This window comes from Sitophilus oryzae, unplaced genomic scaffold, assembly GCF_002938485.1.
Source record: "Sitophilus oryzae breed Bouriz unplaced genomic scaffold, Soryzae_2.0 scaffold_1146_pilon_pilon, whole genome shotgun sequence".
Classification (NCBI taxonomy): domain Eukaryota; kingdom Metazoa; phylum Arthropoda; class Insecta; order Coleoptera; family Curculionidae; genus Sitophilus; species Sitophilus oryzae.
Window position 1 is genome coordinate 929,451 of NW_022145778.1, and position 24,613 is coordinate 954,063.

A 24,613-nucleotide genomic window follows, 5' to 3' on the forward strand; every position below is an offset into this window, starting at 1 on the left:
AAAAATGCTATATAGGAATGTACAAATATAAAATTTATCCTGTGGTAGATTACCAAAAATAAACATCATTGAAAATACAAATCTTTATTGAGAACAAAATAAGCTTAATTAATTAATTAAATCTTGCTCCTAAACAGAAAATCTGAAAAAAAATATTTTTTAATTGTTTTTATATTTACTCAGTTTGAAGGATATGCTGTTGGTTTTTTTCTTCTTTTTTCTTTGTAAACTTTAGTTCATGAAAACGGGAACTGGAACAACACTTGAGACTCTGAACTACGTTCAACGGTGAACTATAGATCACTGCAGTTCAAGAAAACTTCTGTTGAACCAGTCGTTGTACAACCGGCCCTTAGTCTTCTTATTCAAAGAAATCAACCCTTAACGGATACGCCAAATAACGCTACTATATCAATCATACGCTAATTTCAATCAAAATTACTGACATATTTGTCAAAGATATGACAATGTCGTTACAATATGTCGTACTTGTACGATAAGCCCTATATCATACCGATATGTATCGTCGTTTTGTACATTTTTTTATTGATTATATCGTAAGATTCTTTTTGTTAAAGTGGCATCAAGTGATTTTCACTATAATTCTTACATTTTCAGGTATAGCTTAGCTGTCGCTACTCGTCATGTTTACCCCGTATTTCCCTACGTGACTGACTTGAATGTTGTGAAACCGGAAAGTTCTTTTTTCGCTTTAATGTTTACTATTATAGCTGTTCTGAGTGAGTACAATTTTTCGACAAATATTAGAAATATCTGAAAAAAATAGAAAGTAGTCTAGTTATAATAGTAGTTCTTTAAGAGTCTATTACGCTGTACTTTCGAGTTGCCCTCAGGGGTAGGGTAAAGCGGGTGTGTAGCCGAAGGAAATATATACAAGGTGGCCCATCGAAAACGTTCCGCAAGGCATAACGACCAGGGTAATTTTTTTTTCAGAAAATTCAAAAACACGTCAATTTTGTTTGTGAGGGGGACAACTTTTGCCCCAAAAATGATTGCAAAATCTTCAACCCTTTAAGCGGGGGCGTCATTACCCATTTTTTTCAAATTGGAAGGGGGGTCAAGTAGTACCGCAATGAAAAGGGCTTTCTGTTCTCTATACTTTCCGGCTTCGTTTTTGAAAATCGGTCGAGTTATTGAGAAAATATGAAGGATTGAAATTTGAAAAGTTTATTTAAACATTTATCAGAGTAAATGAGACGGATAAATTTCTTCGACCAATTTGCTGTTTTTTCTTATTATTTCTAGATGTTTACGCATTTTTTCACTTGTCACAAGGTTGAACGATCAGATGCGGTAGTTGCTAGATAGCTGTTCTATGACTTATGCGTTGATTTTTTTTTTCAAAATCGTTAAATTTTTTAACAATAATTATGGTGTACTCACTTGCGGAAAAAGTGCAAATAATCGAACTTTATTTTAAAAATAATGAATGTGGCAATCGGGTTGCGCAGATATTCAATGAACGCCATCCTGACAACCACCTTTATGGCAAAATTGTTCGCGAGTTAGTAGCAAAGTGTCCAAAGGATATTAAAAAACGGAAGTTCCACCCGTACAAAATTCAGTTGGTACAAGAACTCAACGAAGACGATTTTGATCGTCGTTTGCAATTTTGTGGAACTATGAGTGAACGAGTGGCGAATGATAATAATTTTTTATTTAATGTGTGTTTTTTGGATGAGTGTAATTTCTTTTTGAACGGTGTAGTTAATCGGCACAACTGGTCGGTACTGGACTGAAGACAACCCCAGGGTTTTTCACGAGGTGCACACACAAAACCCTCATAAATTGAACGGTTGGGCTGGTATTTTTGGAAATTCTATTGTGAGTCAGTTTAACGATATTGAGAAGAACTTCAACGCACAAGTCACAAAACAGCTATCTAGCAACTACCGCACCTGATCGTTCAACCTTGTGGCAAGTGAAAAATGCGTAAACATAAGAAAAAAACTCAAATTGGTCGAAAGAATTTATCCTTATCCTTTACTCTGATAAATGTTTCAATAAACTTTTCAAATTTCAATCCCTCATATTTTCTCAATGACTCGACGGATTTTCAAAAACGACGCGGGGAAATATAAAGAATAGCAGTAACAATAATCAGCAGATGCTTTAAAGAGATTTTTGCTAATTTTTTGAATTGAACTTTTGGAATCAGAAAAGATAATAACACTACGCAAGTTCTTTTTAATAGCAAACTTTACTGCATCATGAATAGCTATGGTTTCTGCCTTACAAATACTTAAAGAATGAGGTAGTCGCGAAGAAAATTTAAAATTTATATATGGAATATATATTCCAAATCCTGTTCTTTTATCTTTTTTAGATGCATCTGTAAAAATAAAAATATGAGAATTTTTAAAACGTTCAGATACTGACAAAAATTGTTTCTTAATAGAAAAATCATGTTTATTAATTTGACAATCAACTAATTTAATAGAATCATTCAAAATATTAAAACTAACTTCATAACACGAAAAATTTTGACTAACATAAAGATTATCAATATAAGGCAGAAAGTCATGTAAAGCTGAGACCACATAAGGTACATTATTACTATTAATATAAATTGGATTAACAGTTTTTCTAATATTGTAAATTAAATTTATAATTATTTTCAAAAACGACGCGGGGAAATATAAAGAATAGAAAGGTCTTTTCATTGCGGTGCCACTTGACCCCCCTTCCCATTTGAAAAAAGTTGGGGGATGACACCCCCGCTTAGAGGGTTGAAGATTTCGCAATCATTTTTGGGGCAAAAGTTGTCTTGCTCACAAACGAACTTTTGAAAAAAAAGAATACCCTAGCCGTTATGCCTGGCGGAACGTTTTCGATAGGCCACCCTGTATTATATTTCACAAATCTGCCCTAAAAGACTTAGCCTAATCCTATCGTGTTAAGCTACACCCAAAATTCCAAACACACGAGCTTTGATTAAGGCTTTGATAAGGTTTGCAGAACTTCAGAATTTGCCATAAAAAGGGAGCAATTTGTTACAAAACCATATAAATTATATATCATTGTAAGCACAAAACTTCAATCTATTTCCGTATTGTAATGGAACTTTAAATTATGGCATTATTTTCAAGAAAATTTAGTCCACACATAAGGAATATCTTGTTCGTTTGACCATCAAAATCTTAAAAATAAAGAAGTTGTCTAAAAATATGCTACGATACGGATATAGGATAAATCCTGTATCTTTAATTTCCTTCTTAATTTGTGTAAAAATACGTAGTTAATTTTACATAAAACGTTAAATGCCGAACGCTTATTTTGCTACTTTTTCGGAATAGTGAAATGGACTCTTAAGATACTTTAATAAAAGAAAAATATTTAAAATCATTTTTTGTAGTGTTAATAGCTGCCTACATTCGATACAGAAAAGTGAGATTTGTCTGTGACAATATCGACTTTGAGGAAAAACGTATAACGTATCATCTCAACTTAGCACAATTCGTGGACGCCTTCATAGTGGTAATTTTCATGATAATCCTTGCAAACTCAACCGATTCCTGGAGCTATGCTTCAGGGGTATGTGCAGGCCTCTTCTTTGTTATACTTATGGTTTTAGATGTAAGTATACAGGGTGCCGTCTTTCATATGCCGCTGAAGCTCCTAGCAGAACGATAACTTGTATTAAAATAAAATTTTGGGAGCATATACGGGGTTATTCACCTCATCCGACATGGAGTATTGTAGCGAAATGATAAGATTTTTAGAAATTGTGAGTGATGGGATTGTTGAACTACTAAAGCTACAATTTAAAATTTTCAGAAGGTACAGATTGTCCCAAGTAAATAAAAAATATCAAAGTTGTATTTTTTTAAATGTAACACCCTTAGGCCAGTCGCCAAGTATTAAAAAATAGATTATGGCGGGAGCAAATCCGGACAAGCTAGAATAAATTTTATTTTGTTTAGTTTAGTGTAAGGAACCACGTATTAAATTTGCACCACCCCCAAAGCCCGGATTTGACCGCCATCTTGGAAAGAGTGGTTCTTTCGGTTTATTTTTCATTATTTGTCAATAACTCGATTTCTATCAACTTCAGTGCAAAAAATGTACACACCAAAATTAAAGAAGAGGAAAAACTCTATAAAAACGCTCTATGTACTTTTTCCGTGCGACGCGCCACGACCCGTTTCCAAGTTATTTTGGTTTAAACACGCTAAATATATTATAAGCAGTTATTATTTCCTCTATTATTAAAATTGCTTTATCACCGGAAATTTATTTTGATGAAAAAATGACGGCAACAGTGTCTCAGGGAAAATTATTGTCAAATGACAAGAACAAATGTCGAATAATATCAATGATTTGTAATCGTTTGACGAACGAGGGCTTCCGAGTCAAGCAGGCTGATGAAGATGCTGACACATTAATTGTCAATACTGCAATTATAAATAAATAAATGCCTTTATTGTCAAAAAATTTTTCAATTTGTAGACAAAGGTAAACTAACAAACAAAGTAAAAAAAAACAAGGTACACAAACCAACAAACAAAAGATAATACAAAACATTATACAAATAATATTGTCAGTCTTATTGTTAAAATAAACATTTATAAATGTTTACAATGTCAAAGAACAAAAAAAATTAAAATAATATTCAAAAATATTTAACCAGTTTATAGCAAAATATCAATGACCTCTAAATAAATAAATTTCGATGTCAAGATGTCATTAGTAAATATAGCAATAGCAAACATTAGACCAGTGTTTTCAAGATCAAATTCGATTTTCAATTCAAATATAATTCATTTACGGCGTAGAAAGCTTTGTCTAGTAAATAAAAGTTCAATGCTTTGAGAAATGAAAAAAATGATGTTATGGATTTGATTTCAAATGGCAGGTGATTGTGCATTTTTTTCGAGTTGTATAATATTGAACTTTTAACTAACTCTGAGCGTGGGGTAGGTAGATAAAGATCTTGCTCCGCGTTCCTGAGTGGATAAGTGTGAGATGGCCTTTCTTGAGAAGCTGATACATGTTTACGTATTAGGCAAACGGATTTGAATTGAAGAATCAAATCACAATGAAACGGTAATTATAGTCGGCGAAGACACCGATTTACTTGTCATTCTTACTGCCTTAAATGGATCTCGGTCAAATATTTATTTTCTAAAGCCAGGCAAGGGGAAGTCGCAAAGTACAACGTGTGCACCCCATAATATGAATCTAGATGCTTCAGCTATGGACAACATTTCATATCTCCACGCATTTAGTGGCTGCGACACCACATCCGCATTATACAGACAACGAAAAATGAAATTCATTAAAGTTTTACAGAAAGAAAAAGAATTATTACAGACAGCTACACAAACTTTCAAAGACCCAAACGCATCCCAGAAGATATAGAAAAAGCTGGAGAACGGTTTCCTCTTCATCTATATGGATTCAAAAAATGCGACTTTTAGATAAGTACAGATACCAGTGTTTCGTAAAATCTATTACCAAAAGCTCACCAAACCTAGCATGATTACCACCGACCAAAGACGCAGCTCGCTTGCACTCCTTCCGTACGTACAGTCAGGTACAGCTATGGTATGGGAATGAAAAATCACCTCTAGATTGGGGATAGAAAAATTCAAAGAATGGGTTGATGTCCATTGCTACTTTCCAAGATGCAGCTCCCCAAGAATTATTAAATCTGGTTTCACATGTAAATGTGCCAAAGGTTGTAATACATCTTGTAGTTGCCGCAAAGCAGGTTTGCGTTGCTCGGTAATATGTGCACTTTGTCGGGGAAAATCATGTTCGAATAGTTTAGAAGTGGCAAAATTAGACGAAGATGAGTACGAGGATAGTTTTCCTCTCGATAAAGATCAACGAAAAGAATATTCTGCATTTTATGAACCAGATCCGGAATATGATACAGATGTGGAAGACATTCAGGAAGATTATATTGAACAGCCAGTAACATCAAAAAACGAAGGAATTCTGATGTACCTTCCACCTCAAAAGAAAAATGAGATCGGACCAGATGACCCCTCTTTATCACTACCACAAACCATTCGAGGTGAACAAAATGGATCGAGGAATGTGGACAGATATAACATTCCTTCAGGATGGACTAACCTGGTATACAGACGGGTCAAAGACCGCTGAAGGAACAGGAGCTGGAGTATTTGGGGAAAGACCAAGAGTAAGTTTATCCTTTTCCTTGGGTAAACACTCAACCGTATTCCAGACAGAAATCTTCGCCATTCTACAATGTGCGAGAGAAAACAATAGAAGAGCTTATTCAGATAAGCTCATCAATATATGCTCAGACAGTCAGGCGGCACTTGGGGCGCTTATGAGCCCAAAGGTATCGTCGAGACTCGTCTGGGAATGCCTAGGTGAACTGGAAGCTCTGGCTCGACGGAACAGAATTAAATTATTCTGGGTGCTGGGCCACAGCGGCATCCAAGGCAACGAAAAAGCCGATGAGCTAGCTAGGCAAGGATCATCGGCATCTTATCTTGGTCCAGAGCCAGTACTGGGAATACCCAAATGTATGGCCCGTAGTGCATTAAAACTCTGGATCAGGGAAAAGCAGAATGTCCACTGGAGAAACAGACAGGGGCGCAGGCACAGCAAGGCTTTTATCCAAGGACCTAGCTCTAAAACCGCAAAGAACTGCTAATGCTTAGCAGGAATAAAGTGCGGATTACAACAGGCCTCTTGACAGGACATATGGCTGTCAAGTGTTACCTGAACAAGCTCAATCTGTATCAAGGAAGTCTTTGCTGCAGACTCTGCGATAAAGATCCTGAAACAGCGGAGCACATAATATGTCACTGCGAGGCTCTGGATCGCAAGCGACACTTTTATTTGGGAAAGCTAGGCTAGAACCGGAGGAACTATGCTCCCATCCTATCAAGGACCTGCATAAGTTAGTGCAGGGCACAGGGATAGGAGAATGGGTGCAGATATAGAAAGGGGACAAACACAATAGGCCTCACAGGTCGCAGTGTTTCCGGCAGAGGACGGCCCCTTATTGTGGAAAAAAAACCTCAAAAGAAACCTAAGTTGACGACATGTGGATTAGGCCTATTGGAAACGGAGAAACCACTCAAAAAAAAACGCGCCGGGTACTTTACCTCAAGGCAGCTCCCTGAGAGATAAGGCGGTTAAACTTGATTTTCTACCAGTCGCGCAACAATAAAAATTTAGTCCGTTATTGCGGTCATAATGCAAATTGCGTTCTTCCATTATGACCGCAACAGCAGGCTACTGCCAACCAGTAGCAAACAAGTTTTTAGGCTTTATGTCTCGGGGGTGCCGCTCAAGGTGGTGTAGAAACAAGTACAGTTAACCCCCCGGATATATTGAACACATACATTATATCAAACTTTAATTTTGTTTTCGTAAAATTCGATACTTTGGGTAGTCGCACGAAAAAAACCCATACAACATTTTTTATAGAATTTTTCCTCTTCTTTAATTTTGGTCTCTACATATTTTGCACTAAAGTTGATAGAAATCGAGTTATTGACAAATAATGAAAAATAAACCGAATTTTAGCCAATTTTTCCAAGATGGCGGCCAAATCCGGGCTTTACGGGAAGTGCAAATTTAATACGTGCTTCTCGACACCAAAATAAACAAAATAAAACTTATTCCAGCTTGTCCGGATTTGCTCCCGCCATCGATGCACTTGCCGACTGGCCTACCTGGCGTATTTAAGTTCTTAAAACCAAATATTGTACTGAAGCTTTTCTATTTATTAAATTTTGTGTTGCAATTATAAAAATAATACTACCTTTTACAGAGTGAATTTATTTTAAATAATTACTAGCTTTGACCGTCAATAACTTGTTTTTTTTTGTAACACCCTATACAGGGTGTCCCAAACTGTGCTCTCACTTTTTTTATTTCACTAGTTAAAAGGCTTTTCAATTCGTTACTCTTTTTAACTGTACATCTTCCTATACCTAAAATAAATCGTTTTTAAGTTATTAATTTTATGATGATTGGTAATATCTTAGATTTCATTCTTTGATAGATGGTTCGTATTAATTTTTATTATCCTCATTTTTTTTCTGTTGTTAAACTATCACACATTTTCCGATAACTATTCCCCTCTTTCCGTAGCATTATTGGACTAAATAAATGTTGTGCATAACATTTTAAAATAGCCAAATGTATGAAGTTAATTAAAATTATATCAATAATAATCTATCAAAGAATGAAATCGGAATGATATTACCATAGAAAAGCCTTTGGATTTTCAGGACTTAGAAAAGAATTCAAATAAATTTTCAGGTTTTTTTAATTTTCTCTAAAACTGTAAAAAAATTTGGTGTAAACTAGATTAACCATTACAGAAGAAGCAAAAAATTTTATGAAGAATGCATTTTTCTCAAAATGTCAATAATAAAAAAGTGTTTTCTCTTGTAGAGACAATCGGGAATATACTGTAAGCTGTCATTCTATTTAGAGCTTCCGCGGCCTTTGAGAGCTGCCACCCTGTACAAAGTATATTCTCTATATACCCATTTAAACAAAGTCTTTTTTAACATTATTGCAGCATCTAGAGTGGCCAAATAACTTTTTAAAATTAATAAACCGTTTTTATTTGAAATTTTAGATAGTCATATCAAATTTTATTTATCCTGCATTTGGGAATGAGTACGTCAATTTGTTCAAAATAGGTTTAACTGTAGTTGCATTAATACTGTTCATAATGAAATTCACATTCCAGTCATTGGCACTAGAAAGATACAATGGTAAGTTTTCTTCATTTTTTTATCGAACTGCCTAAATTGCTGCCTGCGGTATAGACAATTGACGAAAGAAAGACCGCTCTTCCAGAATCTTCCCAACCTACAATAATTGAATACAATAATGATATCCACGTACCGGGTGGCCAACTAAGAATGGACGCCGGCTGTATCTCAGAAATTGCTTATCGTATAACTTTTGGAAAAAAATTCTAATAAGTAAGTCGATCAAGAGATATCGCTGGAAATTATTTTCAAGTTCGAGAAATGTCGGCTAGGGGGCGTTTCTCTGATAGTCAATGAGAAAACAGGGTATTTCTAAAAAATATGCAGGTGAACAGATATTTTAAATATTACTATTATAATCATCGAGAAATTTTTAATTTTTTTGATATGAGGATTTTGCTCTATCTCATAAAATAAAGTGGTGGGGGAAGGTTAAACTTGTTTTTATTAAAATAAGGATAACTCTGGTTTAGGTTAGCCGATTTAAACAAACTAGGGCTTGTTTAAAAGAACTTTTCTTCCTTATTGATCTCCAGTATAAATTTTGTTTCCATAATTTTTTTCGTGGTTGCTAGAGGGCGCTGTTTGACATAATAACAGATATTGCGCCTTGGCATAAAAAAATTAAATAGAAGGCTCTATTTATTTTTGCACAGTTAAATAGAGCGTAAAATTTCCAAAATTTCAGCACAAACCGCAACTTTCTATCTTCGCTCTAACTGGAAATATTAAGAGAACAAATCATGTTAGGCTGCCGCTTAGGATTATATAGTCTAAAAATTATAGTAGTAGGCTAGGAAACAAAAAGAGGTAAATTGGTTACGGTAAAATATCAAAACGTTTAAGTTTAGTTTTAGATTAGATTCTTAGAGGTGGCTTTCGGCCTGATCCACTGCGACCTTCTCAGATCTATTGTGGTCCTCTTCTGATACTTAGATTACATTCTCCAGTCCTATCATTTTCACAAAGTTTAGCAACTTGGAGACTGAACCCTCCATGTAGCTCCTTGGCAATGGCCTATCATTGCCTATTACCGGGAACCGCACATTTGCCAGGCTGTCACACCGACATAAAATGTGTTCTGACGTTTCTTCTTCAGATTGGCAGAACCTACACATAGCTTCGTCTGTCAATCCCATCAGCTTTAGATGCCTATTTAGCTTACAATGCCCTGTTAGTAGACCTACTGCAGCTTTGACTGTCTTTCTGTCCTTGCTTATCAAGTCTACCGTGAATTTTGGCGAATGTTCTACAATGAACCTTTTCGCCTGTCTCTGCCCTGGTGAGTTTCTCCACCATTCTAGAGATTTGTTGGCCACCCATCGTTCCGTGGCCATTCTCGTGACCGCCTTTGCAACGCCGCAGAAGGGTTCTGGGCCTATGAATGGCATTGATGAGCCTTGCTTGGCCCTTTCATCTGCCTTTTCGTTACCCTTGTGACCCTCGTGCCCTGGCACCCAGGCCAACGTAACAGTGCTACGTTCGCCCAAAGTATTCAGAGCACGCACACAGTCCCACACTAGTCTAGAATTGACCTCCGCGGAGCTGAGTGCCTTTAGCGCCGCTTGGCTGTCTATGAAAATGACCACAGAACGATTTGTTCTTTGTTGCCTTATTATTTCTTCTACACAATAGTGGATTGCCGTTATTTCTGCCTGGAAAATTGTGACATCCTTGGATAGGCTTACGTGGAGGGATCTCCCTTGTTTCGACCCTACTATCCCAGCTCCTACGCCTTCTGACGTTTTTGAGCCGTCTGTATACCAGGTTGCCTCAGCTGGAATGGGTACACCTTTACTCTAGTCTTCCCTTCCTGGTATGGTTATATTAAATTTGTTGTTGAAGCTATACCTAGTAGCTGTTGCATCAATTGGTAATCCCAATACTTTGTCTGCTTTTAGCTCTTCGATTAGCTTCTGGTTTGCAGCACTATGCGTTTGGCTTATATGCTGCTGACCGTGAATTAACCTGTGCATGACAGATCTGGCTTCGCCTTGTATGAAAATATGTAGTGGTGGTAAGTTCAACAAGACTTCCATCGCATTTGTAGGAGTGGTATCTAATCTAATCTAAGTTTAGTTTTCATGCATCCGAATTTAGGGCGTTTTCTAAAAAAAAATGACGTCAATTTTTAAACGTGTTTATGTAACATTATTGTCCATCCATATAATTTTTATGAATTTCTTGGTTAATTATACGTAGGCTGCTCTCAGATTAGAATGTCTGAAAGTTGGACAATCAATAATTTTAATAAAATTTCTAGGAATTTTGTGCCGCCGCGCCATATTGCTTTTAACAGAAAACGGCCGAATTTCGTATGGCCGAAAACTAGGGCTTTATTTCATGTAACGTCATTTAGTTATTAATCCAAGTCCGTCCTTGATTTCACTTGTTTTCGTGTTTTATCTGTTCTTTGTGTTATTTATTATTACATTATAAAGTTTATATCGTTTGGTTACTTTTCATATAGTACCGCAGGTGCGAATCTTAACAATATGCACTACTGGTCCAAATCTACCCTTGATGCAAACCTTGATAATTGCAAAAAACTTTGATAGTTCAGTACCAAGATCGTTGGTCGGTAAATATTTAGGCAGGAATTTTAGGATGGCGAGTGATTGGACTTTTTAATTATCTATATATATCCATAATTTCTAAGAGATGAATTGTCAATTTTGTTAGGGAATCCATCATGATGAAATTGCATTTGTTGCAATTTCATCAGCATGAATGCAGTTGGTGTAGTTGATGCAGTTGGTGCAGTTGTGCCGCTTATTTTCCTATGAATGTGTGGGGCTTCTTGGATTCCACTTACTTTAGTAGATAGAGACGCTGGAGCGGCATATTTCCATGACTAGCTAGGTCATCGGATTCAATATGCCTGGGTTTTAATTTATGGGGTCGAATCAAGAACAAACTTGGATAAATAACAATTAGGGTCGGTGCACTGGTTATCCGGCCAGCACTTGTCCTCGGCCTTTTTAGGATTTAAAGCTAAATATTAGTTAATTTAATCGCCGTTTATCCAGTCCAAATAGTAAAAGAGATTCATGTATCATTTATCTATCGAAAGTAGTAGGGGTTAAGATGGAGCTGCAACTAATAAGCGTGCGAAAAAGCCACAGTTCTTGGACGCGCAACAGAACAACATAGGTAGTGTTTCAAATGTAAATGTGCTTACTAGTGTGAAGCTACAAAATAGTAAGTATTTTAATATTTTTTACTCTAGGTACTTGTAATGTATTATATATGATGGGGGAAGGGTAAAACATGTAAATATATATCAAAACTAAGCAAAAATTGGGTTTTTTAGTTAAAATTTTCCGGGGCCGCAAACCAGTAATTAAAAACACGCTCTTTTAGTTCTCGGCCAACATGGCCTGAGAGTCGTATCAAAAAAGTTATTTTTCAATCTTAAAAAAAACTATAAAAAACATATTTTGTCTTGTGTTTGTTATTTTTTTATTTACTTATATTATTGCTTTTTAATTATTAGATTGCGGCCGCTAAATTAATTCGTATATAAAATATAATTTAATCAAAAATTATGTTTAAAAATAGTGACCGAGAACTAGCGTTTCTCGGCCACCATAAAAAATAGTGTGGCCGAGAACCAAGATCACTGTAGATTTCGGTTCTCGGCCGCTAACCAACTCTAATCCTTTTGATTTTTCTCAGTGGCTAGGGAAACTAGGAGAAATAAAACCCAGGGTAATAAAACCGTCTTGATACGACCTAAAGTATCAAGGATTAAAAGGAGGATGTACCAATACACAGAGGAAGATAGAATCAAAGGAAGAGTACCCGATCTTCTGAGGAAGCCCGATTTATGTTCAACGCCGAAGGAAAATTTGCTTCTCCACTTCTGTTATTCCCTTATGTGCAACTTCTCAGGGCTGTTATTGCCAATATGCCGAGCGGTTGGGTGTTAGGAATATCAGAAAGAGGATGGATGACACCTGACGTATTTTTTGAGTTTATCAATAATGATTTTAACAAATGGCTGATTACAGAAAATATTCCGAGACCTTTTATCCTGTTTGTGGATGGGCATAAATCCCATCTCACTATGACAATTAGTGAGTGGTGCCACAATAATGAAATAATTTTATATGCTCTTCCACCTAACATCACCCACATGCTTCAGCCTGCTGACGTTAGCGTCTTCAAACCGATGAAATCGGAATGGAAAAAAAAACAGTTTGTAAGTGGCAGAACAAACCCGAAAATCTACAACAAAATATGGGGTGACAAAAATTAATTTTTGAGCGTGTTTGACGAAATTTTATCAAAATCTGACAGATTTAAGAATTCTGTAAAGAATAGCTTCAGAAAATCAGATACCTATGGTTATAGGTATTTAACCGGTACCTAATGTTTATAGTTACTTATTTGTTATAGTTTATTTAGGTTTTAAGGAGCCTATTGCTATTATTGTATTACTAATATTCCTGCCATACATACATATAAGTTTTTTAATTCAAGTTTTTTTATTGATACCTTCATAAATTAATTGATTCTTAATTAGGTACGCAGAATCATAGTAAGGTATCCTACCTATATTCTAGGTATACCTACATGGCCGAGAACCAATACAAAATTGGCGAGTGAAGAACTGTCAGTGGTGGCCAAGAACCAGTAAAATAGCACTTTTTTCAGTTATTATTGTTTTTTTACTAAAGTTTTGAAAATAAAAATTACAAAAAAAATAATTTAAATAATTATTAAAAAATTTAATAATTATTAAAACACTCTACCGAACATTTTTTGTATTGGGCAAATTATCATTTAAAATCTCCTTCCATATCTAATCTGCTCTCAAAGTCAAAGTTTCCGTTAAAAGGCCGAGAACGAATGCATTGACCCTAAATGGTATTAAAATGAAATTAAAATATATGTTTTGATATTTTGACGTAACCAATTTACCTTTTTTTTTGTTTCTAGCCTACTACTATAATTTTTAGACCTAGGCGACAGCCAAAAATGATTTATTTTCTTAATATCTCCCGTTAGGGAGAAGATAGAAAGTTGCAGTTTGCGCTAATATTTTGGAAATGTTGTGCTCTATTTAACTGTGCAAAGAGAAATATAGCCTCCTATTTAATTTTGTTATGCAAAAGCGCAATATCTGTTATGATGTCAAACAGCGCCCTCTAGCAACCACGAAACAATTTATGGAAACAAAATGTATACTGAAGATCATTAAGGAAGAAAAGCTCTTTTAAACGAGCCCTAGTTTGTTTAAATCGGTTAACCTAAATCGGAGTTATCCTTATTTTAATAAAAGCAGGTTTAACCTTCCCCCACCACTTTATTTTATGAGATAGAGCAATATCCTCTATATCAAAAAAAAATACAAATTTCTCTATGATTACAACAGTAATATTTAAAATACCTGTTCACCTGCATATTTTTGAGAAAAACACTGTTTTCTCATTGGCTATCAGAGAAACGCCCCCTACCGGACATTTTTCGAACTTGAAAATAATTTCCAGTCCTACTAATTAGAATTTTTTTCCCAAAGTTACACGATAAATAGTTTCTGAGATACAGCCGGCGTCCATTCTTAGTTGGCCACCCGGTACATAAAATGAGTCCCCATACTTCAAAATTATCTATATTATTCCACATTATCGGTTTTAGACAAGTAATTTGTATTCAATAAAAAAAAGATTTTAATTTACTATTTATAATAATGCCATGAATCGCTTAAATTTTTAATTTAGTAGGTCTTTCAAATTCATTTTTAATTTTGTACATTATCGACAATACATCGACAATACATTATGAAATTTAAATTACAAAAAAATTATGTTATTAAAGATAAAATGCTTTAATTTTCATTATAAGACTTTTGAATTGATGAATTTTAGGACGGTATTTCTTATTTCCTGCACAAAAATAAATTCAGAAACATAATAATTCACTATTATTTTATAAATGTATTATTATTTATTTTGTTTCTTTAATACATTATATACATAATGTCGATTTTGATTCTTTTAATTACACAAAATAAATAAGAAAAATAAATGAACAGAAAATACTATTCATGTTAAATGTTAACAAATAACTTATCCAAAAAAATCCTTATGGGTTTTTCGCCACTGCACTGCAAGAAAAATCTACAAAATAAAATAGTTATTTTTTGTATAAACACTTCTGCGTTAAACCTAAACGGACGCTGCTTGTCAGAAGTTGTGTTTACAGTAATAAAAATTTGCCTAACAAAGAAAAAAATCCTTAACGTTTCGGAAAGTTTTCTCTTTCCGTCTTCGGAAGCAAAAAAATATAAAGAATCAAGAAAAAAACTATTTAAAATATTTAAATTGAACTATTCGAGAACACTTAAAAACTACTTTTTAAAACAGATAGGGGAAACTGGGGTAAGATGACGATTGGGGTAAGATGACTAATGCCAAAATGTTCCATTATAAATAAATATTTTGATTTGTAAATTTGGCAACATCTAAAGCGTTGCATGCGGTATTAAGAGAAGACGGCCATTTGTCGCAGCAGTTTGTAGTTTAACGCACACGTGCCCGAATTGTTTTTCTCAACGGTTGTTATAATATTTTGGCTAAAGTTTTTAGTGGTTGTGCTTGTTAATGAGTAAGTACGATTTTCAATATTTTTACAAATAATATCCTGATATTAAGAGTAAACAACCAATGCTTGGATGTATTGATATGTTTTTTGTTTCAATTTAGAAATAAATAAATAAGGTTATATGTGTATGGGGGGTAAGATGGCGGGGGTAAGATGACGACATCGTCATCTTGCCCCAAGATCGTCATCTTGCCCCATAAATATGTGTTATACCTTTTAGCGTGATACATATCATTACTATGATATTGTTTTCATTACATGATGCCGAGAAATTACAAACGAAAGACCAACCGTAGAAAATGGGATGACGAATCCCGTAGGTTAGCGCTGCAAGCTGTCGAACAAGGTACCTTATCTTGTAATGCGGCAGCTATTAGATACAACATTCCTGAGCCATCGCTGAGGCGATGCCGAAAAAAGCAACTTACCGGAGAAGAACTTCCACATCATGCGGGTCGATTTAATCAAACTTTGACACCACAACAGACTGCAGAATTCGTTCAATATATCACAGAATGCAATAGCCGTGGCCTTGGAATGACTTCAGTTCAAGTGCGAAAATTAGCTTTTTAATTTGCCGAGGAAAACAAAATACAACACAGATTTAATCGCGAAACCAAAACAGCAGGAGTTGATTGGTTTAACGGGTTTAAAGCAGCCAACCGTCTTAGCCTGAGAAACCCAGAAGCCAGATCTGTTGCTCATCTTAGAGGATTCAACAAAGTCTCGGTTGAATTTTTTTTTCTATCCTTAGAGAGGTTAAAGAAAAATATAATTTTACTCCTGATCGCATCTATAATGCCGACGAATCCGGTCTATCTACAGTGCCAACGAAACTACCAAAAATTTTAACGCCTAAAGGACAACGTCGAGTAGCCAAAATTGTATCCGCCGAAAGAGGCCGCACAAACACTTTAGTTTGTTCTATGAATGCTGTAGGTTCTTATGTTCCGCCTTATTTCGTATTCGCTTGTCAACGAATGAAACCTGAACTGTTAAACCTGGCTGCCCACCTGGATCGCAAGCAACGGCACAAAGTTCCGGATGGATGACGGCTGATAGTTTCCTGGCATATCTAAAACATTTTGTTAGATACGCAAAGCCTTCCGTTGATGACCCAGTGTTGTTATTGGTCGACAACCATAGCTCACACATTTCACTTCCAGGGATAAACTTCTGTAGAGAACATGGAATTATTCTGGTGGGATTTCCACCTCACACAACGCATAAATTACAACCATTAGATGTTTCTTTTTTCGGCCCCCTAAAAACCTACTACAATCAAGTGTGTGATGCGTTTCTGGTCAATCATCCTGGAGCAGTAATTTCTGACAGAAATATCGGTCCGTTATTTGCCGAAGTTTACTGTAAAGCTGCTACACAGTAAGTAATGCTGTGAAAGGGTTTAAAGCATGCGGCATCGAACCATTTAATCCCCTAATTTTCGATGATAACGATTTTGCTGCTGCAAGAACGACAGAACGCGATAATCCAGAAGAAGACTTTGCATCGCCATCACCAAGAAAGAGAAAATCCACAACCACTCCTTTAACCATTGACATATATGCCAAGAACGTACAACTTTGACAAACATGTCAATGTAGTATTGAGCAATAAGAAGGATTGGAAGAGCGAAACGCTTGCCCAGCAGTTAAAAGACCATACCATAACTTGGTATACTGATGCTTCCAAAACCAATACGGGAACAGGGATCGGAGTGTTTGGGCCGAGAGCTAATTACTCCGAACCAATGGGCACTTACCCTAGTATCCTACAGGCAGAAATCTACGCTATCGAGAGATGCGTACAACTTATCTTAGATAGGAACTATCGGAAACAAGAAATAGCCATCTTATCTGATAGTCAAGCAGCGTTAAAGGCGATCAACTCAGTATCAATCAATTCGAAATTGGTCAAAGAATGCATAGAGAAGCTGAATAAATTAGGCAAAGAAAACAAAGTCCTCCTACACTGGGTGCCTGCTCACCAAGGGATAGAAGGCAATGAAAAAGCAAATAATCTAGCTAGGAAAGCAGCGAACACTCCACTAACTGAACCAGAACCGTTCTGCTTTCCAAGTGGTAACCAACTCAAGGCGGAACTCAAGAACTTGGAAGATTCCATCCGCAACCTGGAATGGAAATTTTCCAATGGTCTAAGACACTCGAAGAAGTTTCTGAGGGCTTATGATGAAGAAAAATCACAGATCTTCCTGGGTCTGAGTAAGAACAATCTTCGGATTGTCACGGGGTTTTTAACAGGACACTGTCTCCTCAACGAACACCTCAGTAGATTGAAACTAAGAAGAAACGGCGAATGTAGATTCTGTGGGGAAGATGGTGAAACACCAGTACACCTCATCACTGAGTGCGCCGAGACGACAACCATTCGTGCCATGAATTTTGGTACGACTGATATTGGAGATGGAGAACTACCCTCTATAAAACCGTCCCAGATACTGGCTTTTGTCAAAGCCCTGGGACTGTATGATGAGTTATGATTAAGCCCCCTCCCACTCATTCTAAGTGATTAACCCCCCTCCCACTCATTCTAATTCTAATTCAACCATTGACATAAAGTCAGATTCTGATGAACACTTTCCTTTATCTATCCTGGCAAAAAAAAATAAAACTGAACCACACACCAATGCAAAACAGTCGTGGATTAATTACAGCTAAGGAATTAGTTGCATAGCTCGTTGGGCTACAGGGATTTTTTCTATGGACTTTTTCGTTAGAGTAAGTGCACCATATGTAAGTAGTTTCATATATGCTGACATGCATATATGAAATTTAAATTACTTTATAAATACAGAGACATTCATAGCACACTAATTAATCTCCGTTTATGCGACTCTCTAATTCTTTCAATTATTTCATATAGTGACGTAGTTTATTGGCCTGCTCTGCGTCTAGTTGATCGACATTCATTACAAAAATTACAGAACGCTTGTGTAAGATACTCTTATAACCTACGGAAATTTGATCACATATCGGATTGCTTTAGGGAGTCTCACTGGCTTAATTTGGACGAGAGATTTATTGTGCTGTATTGACCTGTATGGTTTTTAGAATTAATGAATCCCAAACACCAATTTATCTATTTGAGAAATTGTCTAAGCGAAACGAAACGCATAACTATCCTACTAGATTAGGGGCGTTGTACAGGGTGGGTCAAATTCGACGCTTTTAAATGGAAACACCCTTTTCTATAGGAGATAGACGAAAACTATTATGGGTGTCTGGAGCTCAATTTTCATCAAAAACATGATGGTGAAAACCGCACATCAACATCTGTTACCGTTTCGGAGTTACGGGGTGTTTTTCAAAAATGTGCATTTTTAACAAATCGCTGTAATTTTTTTGCTATGGAAACTTTTGTATTTCTATGAAAACATTCCCAAAGCACATTTTTACGTAGAATTTAATGGTTCAAGTATAATTTTTTTAAAATTAATAATTTAAGAGTTATCAACAGGAAAATTGATTTTTTATTTGGGACACCCTCTATATTTTTAATTAACTGAAAAGAATTTAGAATTGCCTTTCAAAAAATATAGCACACTTGATATTTTGTTATAATCCCTTTCGAAATACAGAATTTTTAAAAGTTCGCCACATTTAACTAGTAGACTTTGGACCCCTTATTGATGATATGCCCTTAATGGAACTGGAAAACATATTTTCCAGCAAGACCACGCACCGCCTCTGAACGCTGAAGTTATCAGCAAATTTTTGCAGACAATTTCAAGAATAATTGAATAATAGCTAACCAAAATCCCAGCCGTTGGCCGTCGAGGCCGCCTGACTTAGTGCCCATGGATCTAATCCTATGGATATATTTGCGGAAGAATAAAGGTTTCTTATTCTTCCGTATAATCTAGACAAGAATTATAAATACTTAGCAGTTATGAGAGGTTATCTTTCGCCCCTACTGAGTTAATGAATTCCGCGAGAAATGTTCAAAAACTGCCCCGTCTATCCATAACAGAAGACGGTCGATATGTCGAACACCTGTAACAAAATCTCATGTCTTGGTTTGCTATTTAGTTTTATTGTTATTAGATATAGTTTAAATGTGTTGATGTTGGTTAAATATATTTTAAATTGTTATGAAATTCTGCATCTCTCATAGCAAATATTATTTTCGTTTTAATTGATGCTCACAGCTAGAATTTTTTTGCATTACAGTCGGTGCCGTTCAAGGCCTACTTATTTAAAGCGGGCGAATTTTTATATACTCTATATCTCAAAGAGAAATCGAACAAAATATCAAGTGTGTTATATTTTTGGAAAGGTAATTTTAAACTTTTTTCAATAAATTAAAAATATACAGGGTGTCCCATATAAAAAATCAAATTTTCTGGAAATGTTTTCATAAAAATACTAAATTTTCCATAGCAAAAAAGTTACAGCGATTTGTTAAAATTGCGTATTTTTGAAAAACACCCCGTAACTTCGAAACGGTAACAGATATCGATATGCGGTTTTCACCAACATGTTTTTGACAAAAATTGAGCTCCAGACACCGATATTAGTTTTTGTCTATCTCCTATAGAAAAGGGTGTTTCCGTTTAAAAGCGTCGAATTTGACCCACCCTGTACAGTGTTCCTAGGCATGTCTCAGCTTTGTTCCAGCGTTCATTTTCCTATAATGCGGTCCGAGTTTACAATGATATTTCCAACGATATCGGACACCCTTCTGGCATTCAATCTTTTAAAAAGAGAGTGAAGGGCTATGTGATGGAAGAGCGTGTGCTGAAAGACTAATATTTAAACTTATGTTCAATTTTTTTCTCACTTCTTTGATATTCCCTTATTTTTTATATATATTTTGTAATTAATTATTGAATAATGTAGGTCTTTAATCATATTTCTGTAATAACTTGATTATTCATTTTACTACTCTTTTCTTACATATTTTTTTTTGGATGGTTGCGTGGAAGAGCACAAATGTGAACGTCGCCATCGTTATTATTTTAATTTGTATACAATTGTTTATATACCTAATAAAGACATTTTGAATTGAATTGAACTGAATTGAATTGAATTAATAAGCTAAATATTATACTTTCTCTATGGATACAATAGACTACCGCAAACTGTTGCTAAGATATTTTATTAATTTTAATTTTGTTTTTTAGACATTGTGAATGATCGTAAACTAAAAAGTATAAAGTGTAATAGAAACCACTAATTTATTCCACTAATTACGAGATTCTGAATGAAGCTTAAGCATTCAGAACGTCAAAATTAGTGGTAGTAATTTTCAATTAGTGGAAAAAGTTAAGAAACTTTTTAATGTTTGCCACTAATTATTCTTCAAAATTTGCGAGTAATGTCATTGTGGCCCCGTAGCCTTTGATTATTATCCGTCAAAGGAAATTGTGGTTATAAATAAAAAGTTTGTTGTTTTATAAGCTAATTCTCTCTATGGATACAACTATGTACCGTAAGCTGGTTGCTAGGATATTCTAGTAATTATAATTGTATTTTTTTTAGAAATTGCCTGAATGATCGTAAACTATTAAGTATAAAGTATAATTGAAACCACTAATTTATTCCACTAATTTCGTTCTGAATGAGGCTTAATACAAAAATTATAAGGGACTGTTAATTTTTAGAGATAATTTTCAGAAAATTGTTGAAGTTTAATAGTATTCTTTTTTTCATTTTTAAGGGTTTAATTCACTATATTGGACTCCACACGAAGCTGGATATACGGTTCATGTGATGGGAGCCATCTGCGATTGGTTGTTTCACATAGTTACTATCATATTTTTCGGTTTATTTATATGCGATTTTCGAGAAATAAAATTTGAAGAACCTTACGTAATAGCTAAGTGTTCCACTTGTCCTGAAGATGGTATGTGCTATATTGACACCAATCTTGAATGTAAATGAATAAAATGTTTATAAAAGCCTGATATCGTTTTATTATATCGGGTGTTTCACATTCGACTCTCGCCATTGGAATCTAGGCAGTGACTTAAAAATACAAGAACCAATAACACCTGAGACCAAATTGTTACCATTTGTCTCCCAAGAGTGCCGTGGCAGAGGGTTAATATAAAAAATGCAGAATTAATAAAAATTAGAATTTCAATTGATTCTCATTTTTTTAAACGGTTTTATTTAGCTCGACCCGTACGGTATTTATTTATTTGTTTGTTTATTTGGGTTTGGTGAAAATTAGAAATTGAAATTTAAGTACCTTCCTGTTGTCAGATTGATCTGAAATTTGGTACACACCTTTAGTTCCGATGACAATACAATATAGTAATATCAATAACATTGTAAATCTAAGATGGTACAAAATTTCATATTTTTCCACAACCCCCTCAATATGGGTATCAAATGAAAAGGCTACACTAGTAGAATACTGTGATTATGACAAAATTTAAAATCCAAGATGGACATCGTTACAAAATGGCGTATTAGGTGAGGGCATGAGTAGTCGTGTCCAGAACAGTTGTGTCCAAGATTGCGTGACGTTAGAAGGACAGATAAAAAAAAATAGGTGAATAGATGTACCTACGTAGTTAGCGGTAGCTTTACCACCCAAGTTAAGGTAATAGGTTAAAACGTGCTGAGGACTGTATGGCATTAGGGTGGCTAAAAATGTAATGTCGCAAGCGTTTTCCCCTCAAGATTGGGCGCCTCTTGTTGTATATTATAGCCTTGCCCTTCTACTGGACCTCTGGGGGGGTCGACCGTTAAAATGTCCATTACTCGTGGGAACAACATGGAAACAATAAATAAAAAAACAAACAAAAATAAAAACGAAACTGCTACACAACGAAAAAGAAGGCTCGAAAGGGCGAAAGAAAAGTATAGAACGAAACTTGCAAAAGAAAGTGAAAATGAAACCTATAGTCGACTACAGAAACGAAGAGAACGGTTAGCAACAGAAATACCTGAGCAACATGATGCCAGGTTAATAGCACAACGTGAGAGACAAAGGCAGCTGGTAGAGTCAGAAACACCTGAGCGTCATGAGTCCAGGCTAGCATCACAACGTGACATACAGAGAGAGTTGTTAGCGTCAGAAACACCTGAGCGTCATGAGTCTAGGCTAGCATCAGAACGCGACAGACAGAGAGAGTTGTTAGCATCAGAAACACCTGAGCGTCAGATTGTAATAAATTATCAGGTAAAAAACCATGTAATAATGATGCACTAAATGAATTAAATAGAATGAGGAATATTCGGTAGGCATTTCCGTTAAATACTAAAAACTAGAAAATAAAATATCGGTAAAAAAACTTTTAAGTTAAACGGTTTTATCTTATGTGCACTGAAAACTAGAAAATAATAATAACAATTAGGTATTTTGAACTTCTAGTTCAGAAATATTTTAGTACTAGGCAGAATAGCTTTTAGGCATATTAGACTAAAATAAAAACGTGGGGCCCCTCTGAAATCCTACCTATGGCAAAGCATATCTTTATACTTTGGTAGATCATGAGCTCGGCGTTCGCTGGTGAAGCCGCCACGGCTGGTTATTGATTGTCAAAATCTCCAGTTACGATTATAGTAAGTCGATGCAATCCACACTTAGTATAGAAGAAAGTATTACAGCAATAGTTAATGGGCCCCACGTTTTTGTTTTAGTCTAATATGCCTAAAAGCTATTCTGCCTAGTACTAAAATATTTCTGAACTAGAAGTTCAAAATACCTAATTGTTATTATTATTTTCTAGTTTTCAGTGCACATAAGATAAAACCGTTTAACTTAAAAGTTTTTTTACCGATTTTTTATTTTAAATTAATATTCGATGGTATTTAATTTAGTTTCTTAAATGTTAGCCTTTTATAATAACATTTAGTATTCAATTTCTTAGCTCACAAAACCATTTGTAACTAGGACTAAGTGTCGACTAAATTGGAAAGTTAACAGAATTTAATTTAGTTTTTATTAGGCAGTAAATAATTTTTGGAATTGCATTTTTGATCGTTGTAGTACATATTGAGATGTAGGTACCATATAACCGAAAAAAAAACAAGTTGCCTTAGACTAATGACATTCACCATATATTTTACAAAGAAAAAATTGTGTGTACACTATGTGCGCATATTTGGAGTGATATGGGTTTTCGCACCAACCGCGGCACCGTCGATTCCATATTCGCCATCCGCCAACTGCAGGAAAAAGTAAAAGAGCAGCAGTCTAAACTTTATGTTGCATTCATCGATCTAACAAAAGCCTTCGAGTCTGTGAACAGAGATGCACTTTGGGCAATTATGAAAAAGTTCGGAGTACCCAACAAATTTCTTACAGTGTGTAAAAGCCTCCATAACAACAAGTCAAGAGTGTCACATCATGGATCACTGAGTGATCCCTCCCTAACAAACACCTAGCCGGAGAGCTGGCGACATATTTAGAGAACACATTTTAGGCAAGTTAGAATAACAAAAAAAATAAAGTTTAATAACTTGTGAATCCAGAATCCTAAGTCTGGCAGGGAGGTTGGGGGTATTTCGCTACTGCGCAACCCATAACATTTGCAAAAAAATAAATCCAAAAAACATTCTTTAGGCAACTTGAAATTGGTTTATTCTTAAATTTTAGCATCTATTTAACCTAGAAATAAGTATGCCAGCCTTTTTTTCGGGTTTAAAGTGTAACCCGACCATTCCAAATATGTTTTTTAATACCTGGAAAACATACTTTAGGCATTCTAAAATTTTTACAGCGTGTTTATTACAGTACATCTGTCCGTTCTGTGGCTACGGCGTATCCCTGAGAGGGGAAACGATATTCTCTCGATGTTTTTCGTAAAAAATTAGACGACGCGTCCCATCAATAAAAATTCGACAAATTTGCGAGTAGCCAATAAAATGAGTGGGCGGAGCGATTGGCGGTGACGTACTCGTCAAGTCGACGTATAAAATATATTGCTGTTTATTTAAATGTTTTTTGTCCGCATTCCTTTCATAGACACAGATCCAGTAGACGAACTGTAGATGATATTAAAAAATATGTGTTAATTGCCAGACGAATTCAATGGGATTTAATGACGCGAATAAAGATTTTAAATGAGCGCGACAAAAAAGTCTTATGAGTATCTAATAAGCGCGAGAAAGATAGTTTATTGAGACCCGTCGGCAGCCGATGCGGCTGACGTAACAGTATTTTGGAGTACTTCAAATTGTCATAAAAACAATTTTTTTTTCGGTTTTATTTCAGTTATTTGCAGGCTTTTAATTCAGAGATTATTTTGTTGGAATTAAGTTACCATGTACAGTACGTCTGTCCGTTCTATA

The 24,613-nt window shown here is 35.3% G+C and overlaps 2 protein-coding genes across 2 annotated transcripts in view; one reads left to right on the plus strand and one right to left on the minus strand.

The window, feature by feature from the left end:
• Window positions 1-24,613, minus strand: part of LOC115886970 (vitamin K-dependent protein C-like) — a 136,579-nt gene that overhangs the window by 17,525 nt on the left and 94,441 nt on the right. The window lies entirely within an intron of this gene.
• LOC115886986 (DNA damage-regulated autophagy modulator protein 2-like) lies at window positions 455-21,264 on the plus strand. Its single transcript, XM_030906316.1, has 5 exons — window positions 455-557; window positions 619-740; window positions 3,377-3,597; window positions 8,600-8,738; window positions 21,027-21,264. The coding sequence occupies exons 1-5, from the start codon at window positions 481-483 to the stop codon at window positions 21,248-21,250; spliced, it is 783 nt and encodes a 260-aa protein (XP_030762176.1). The 5' UTR covers window positions 455-480; the 3' UTR covers window positions 21,251-21,264.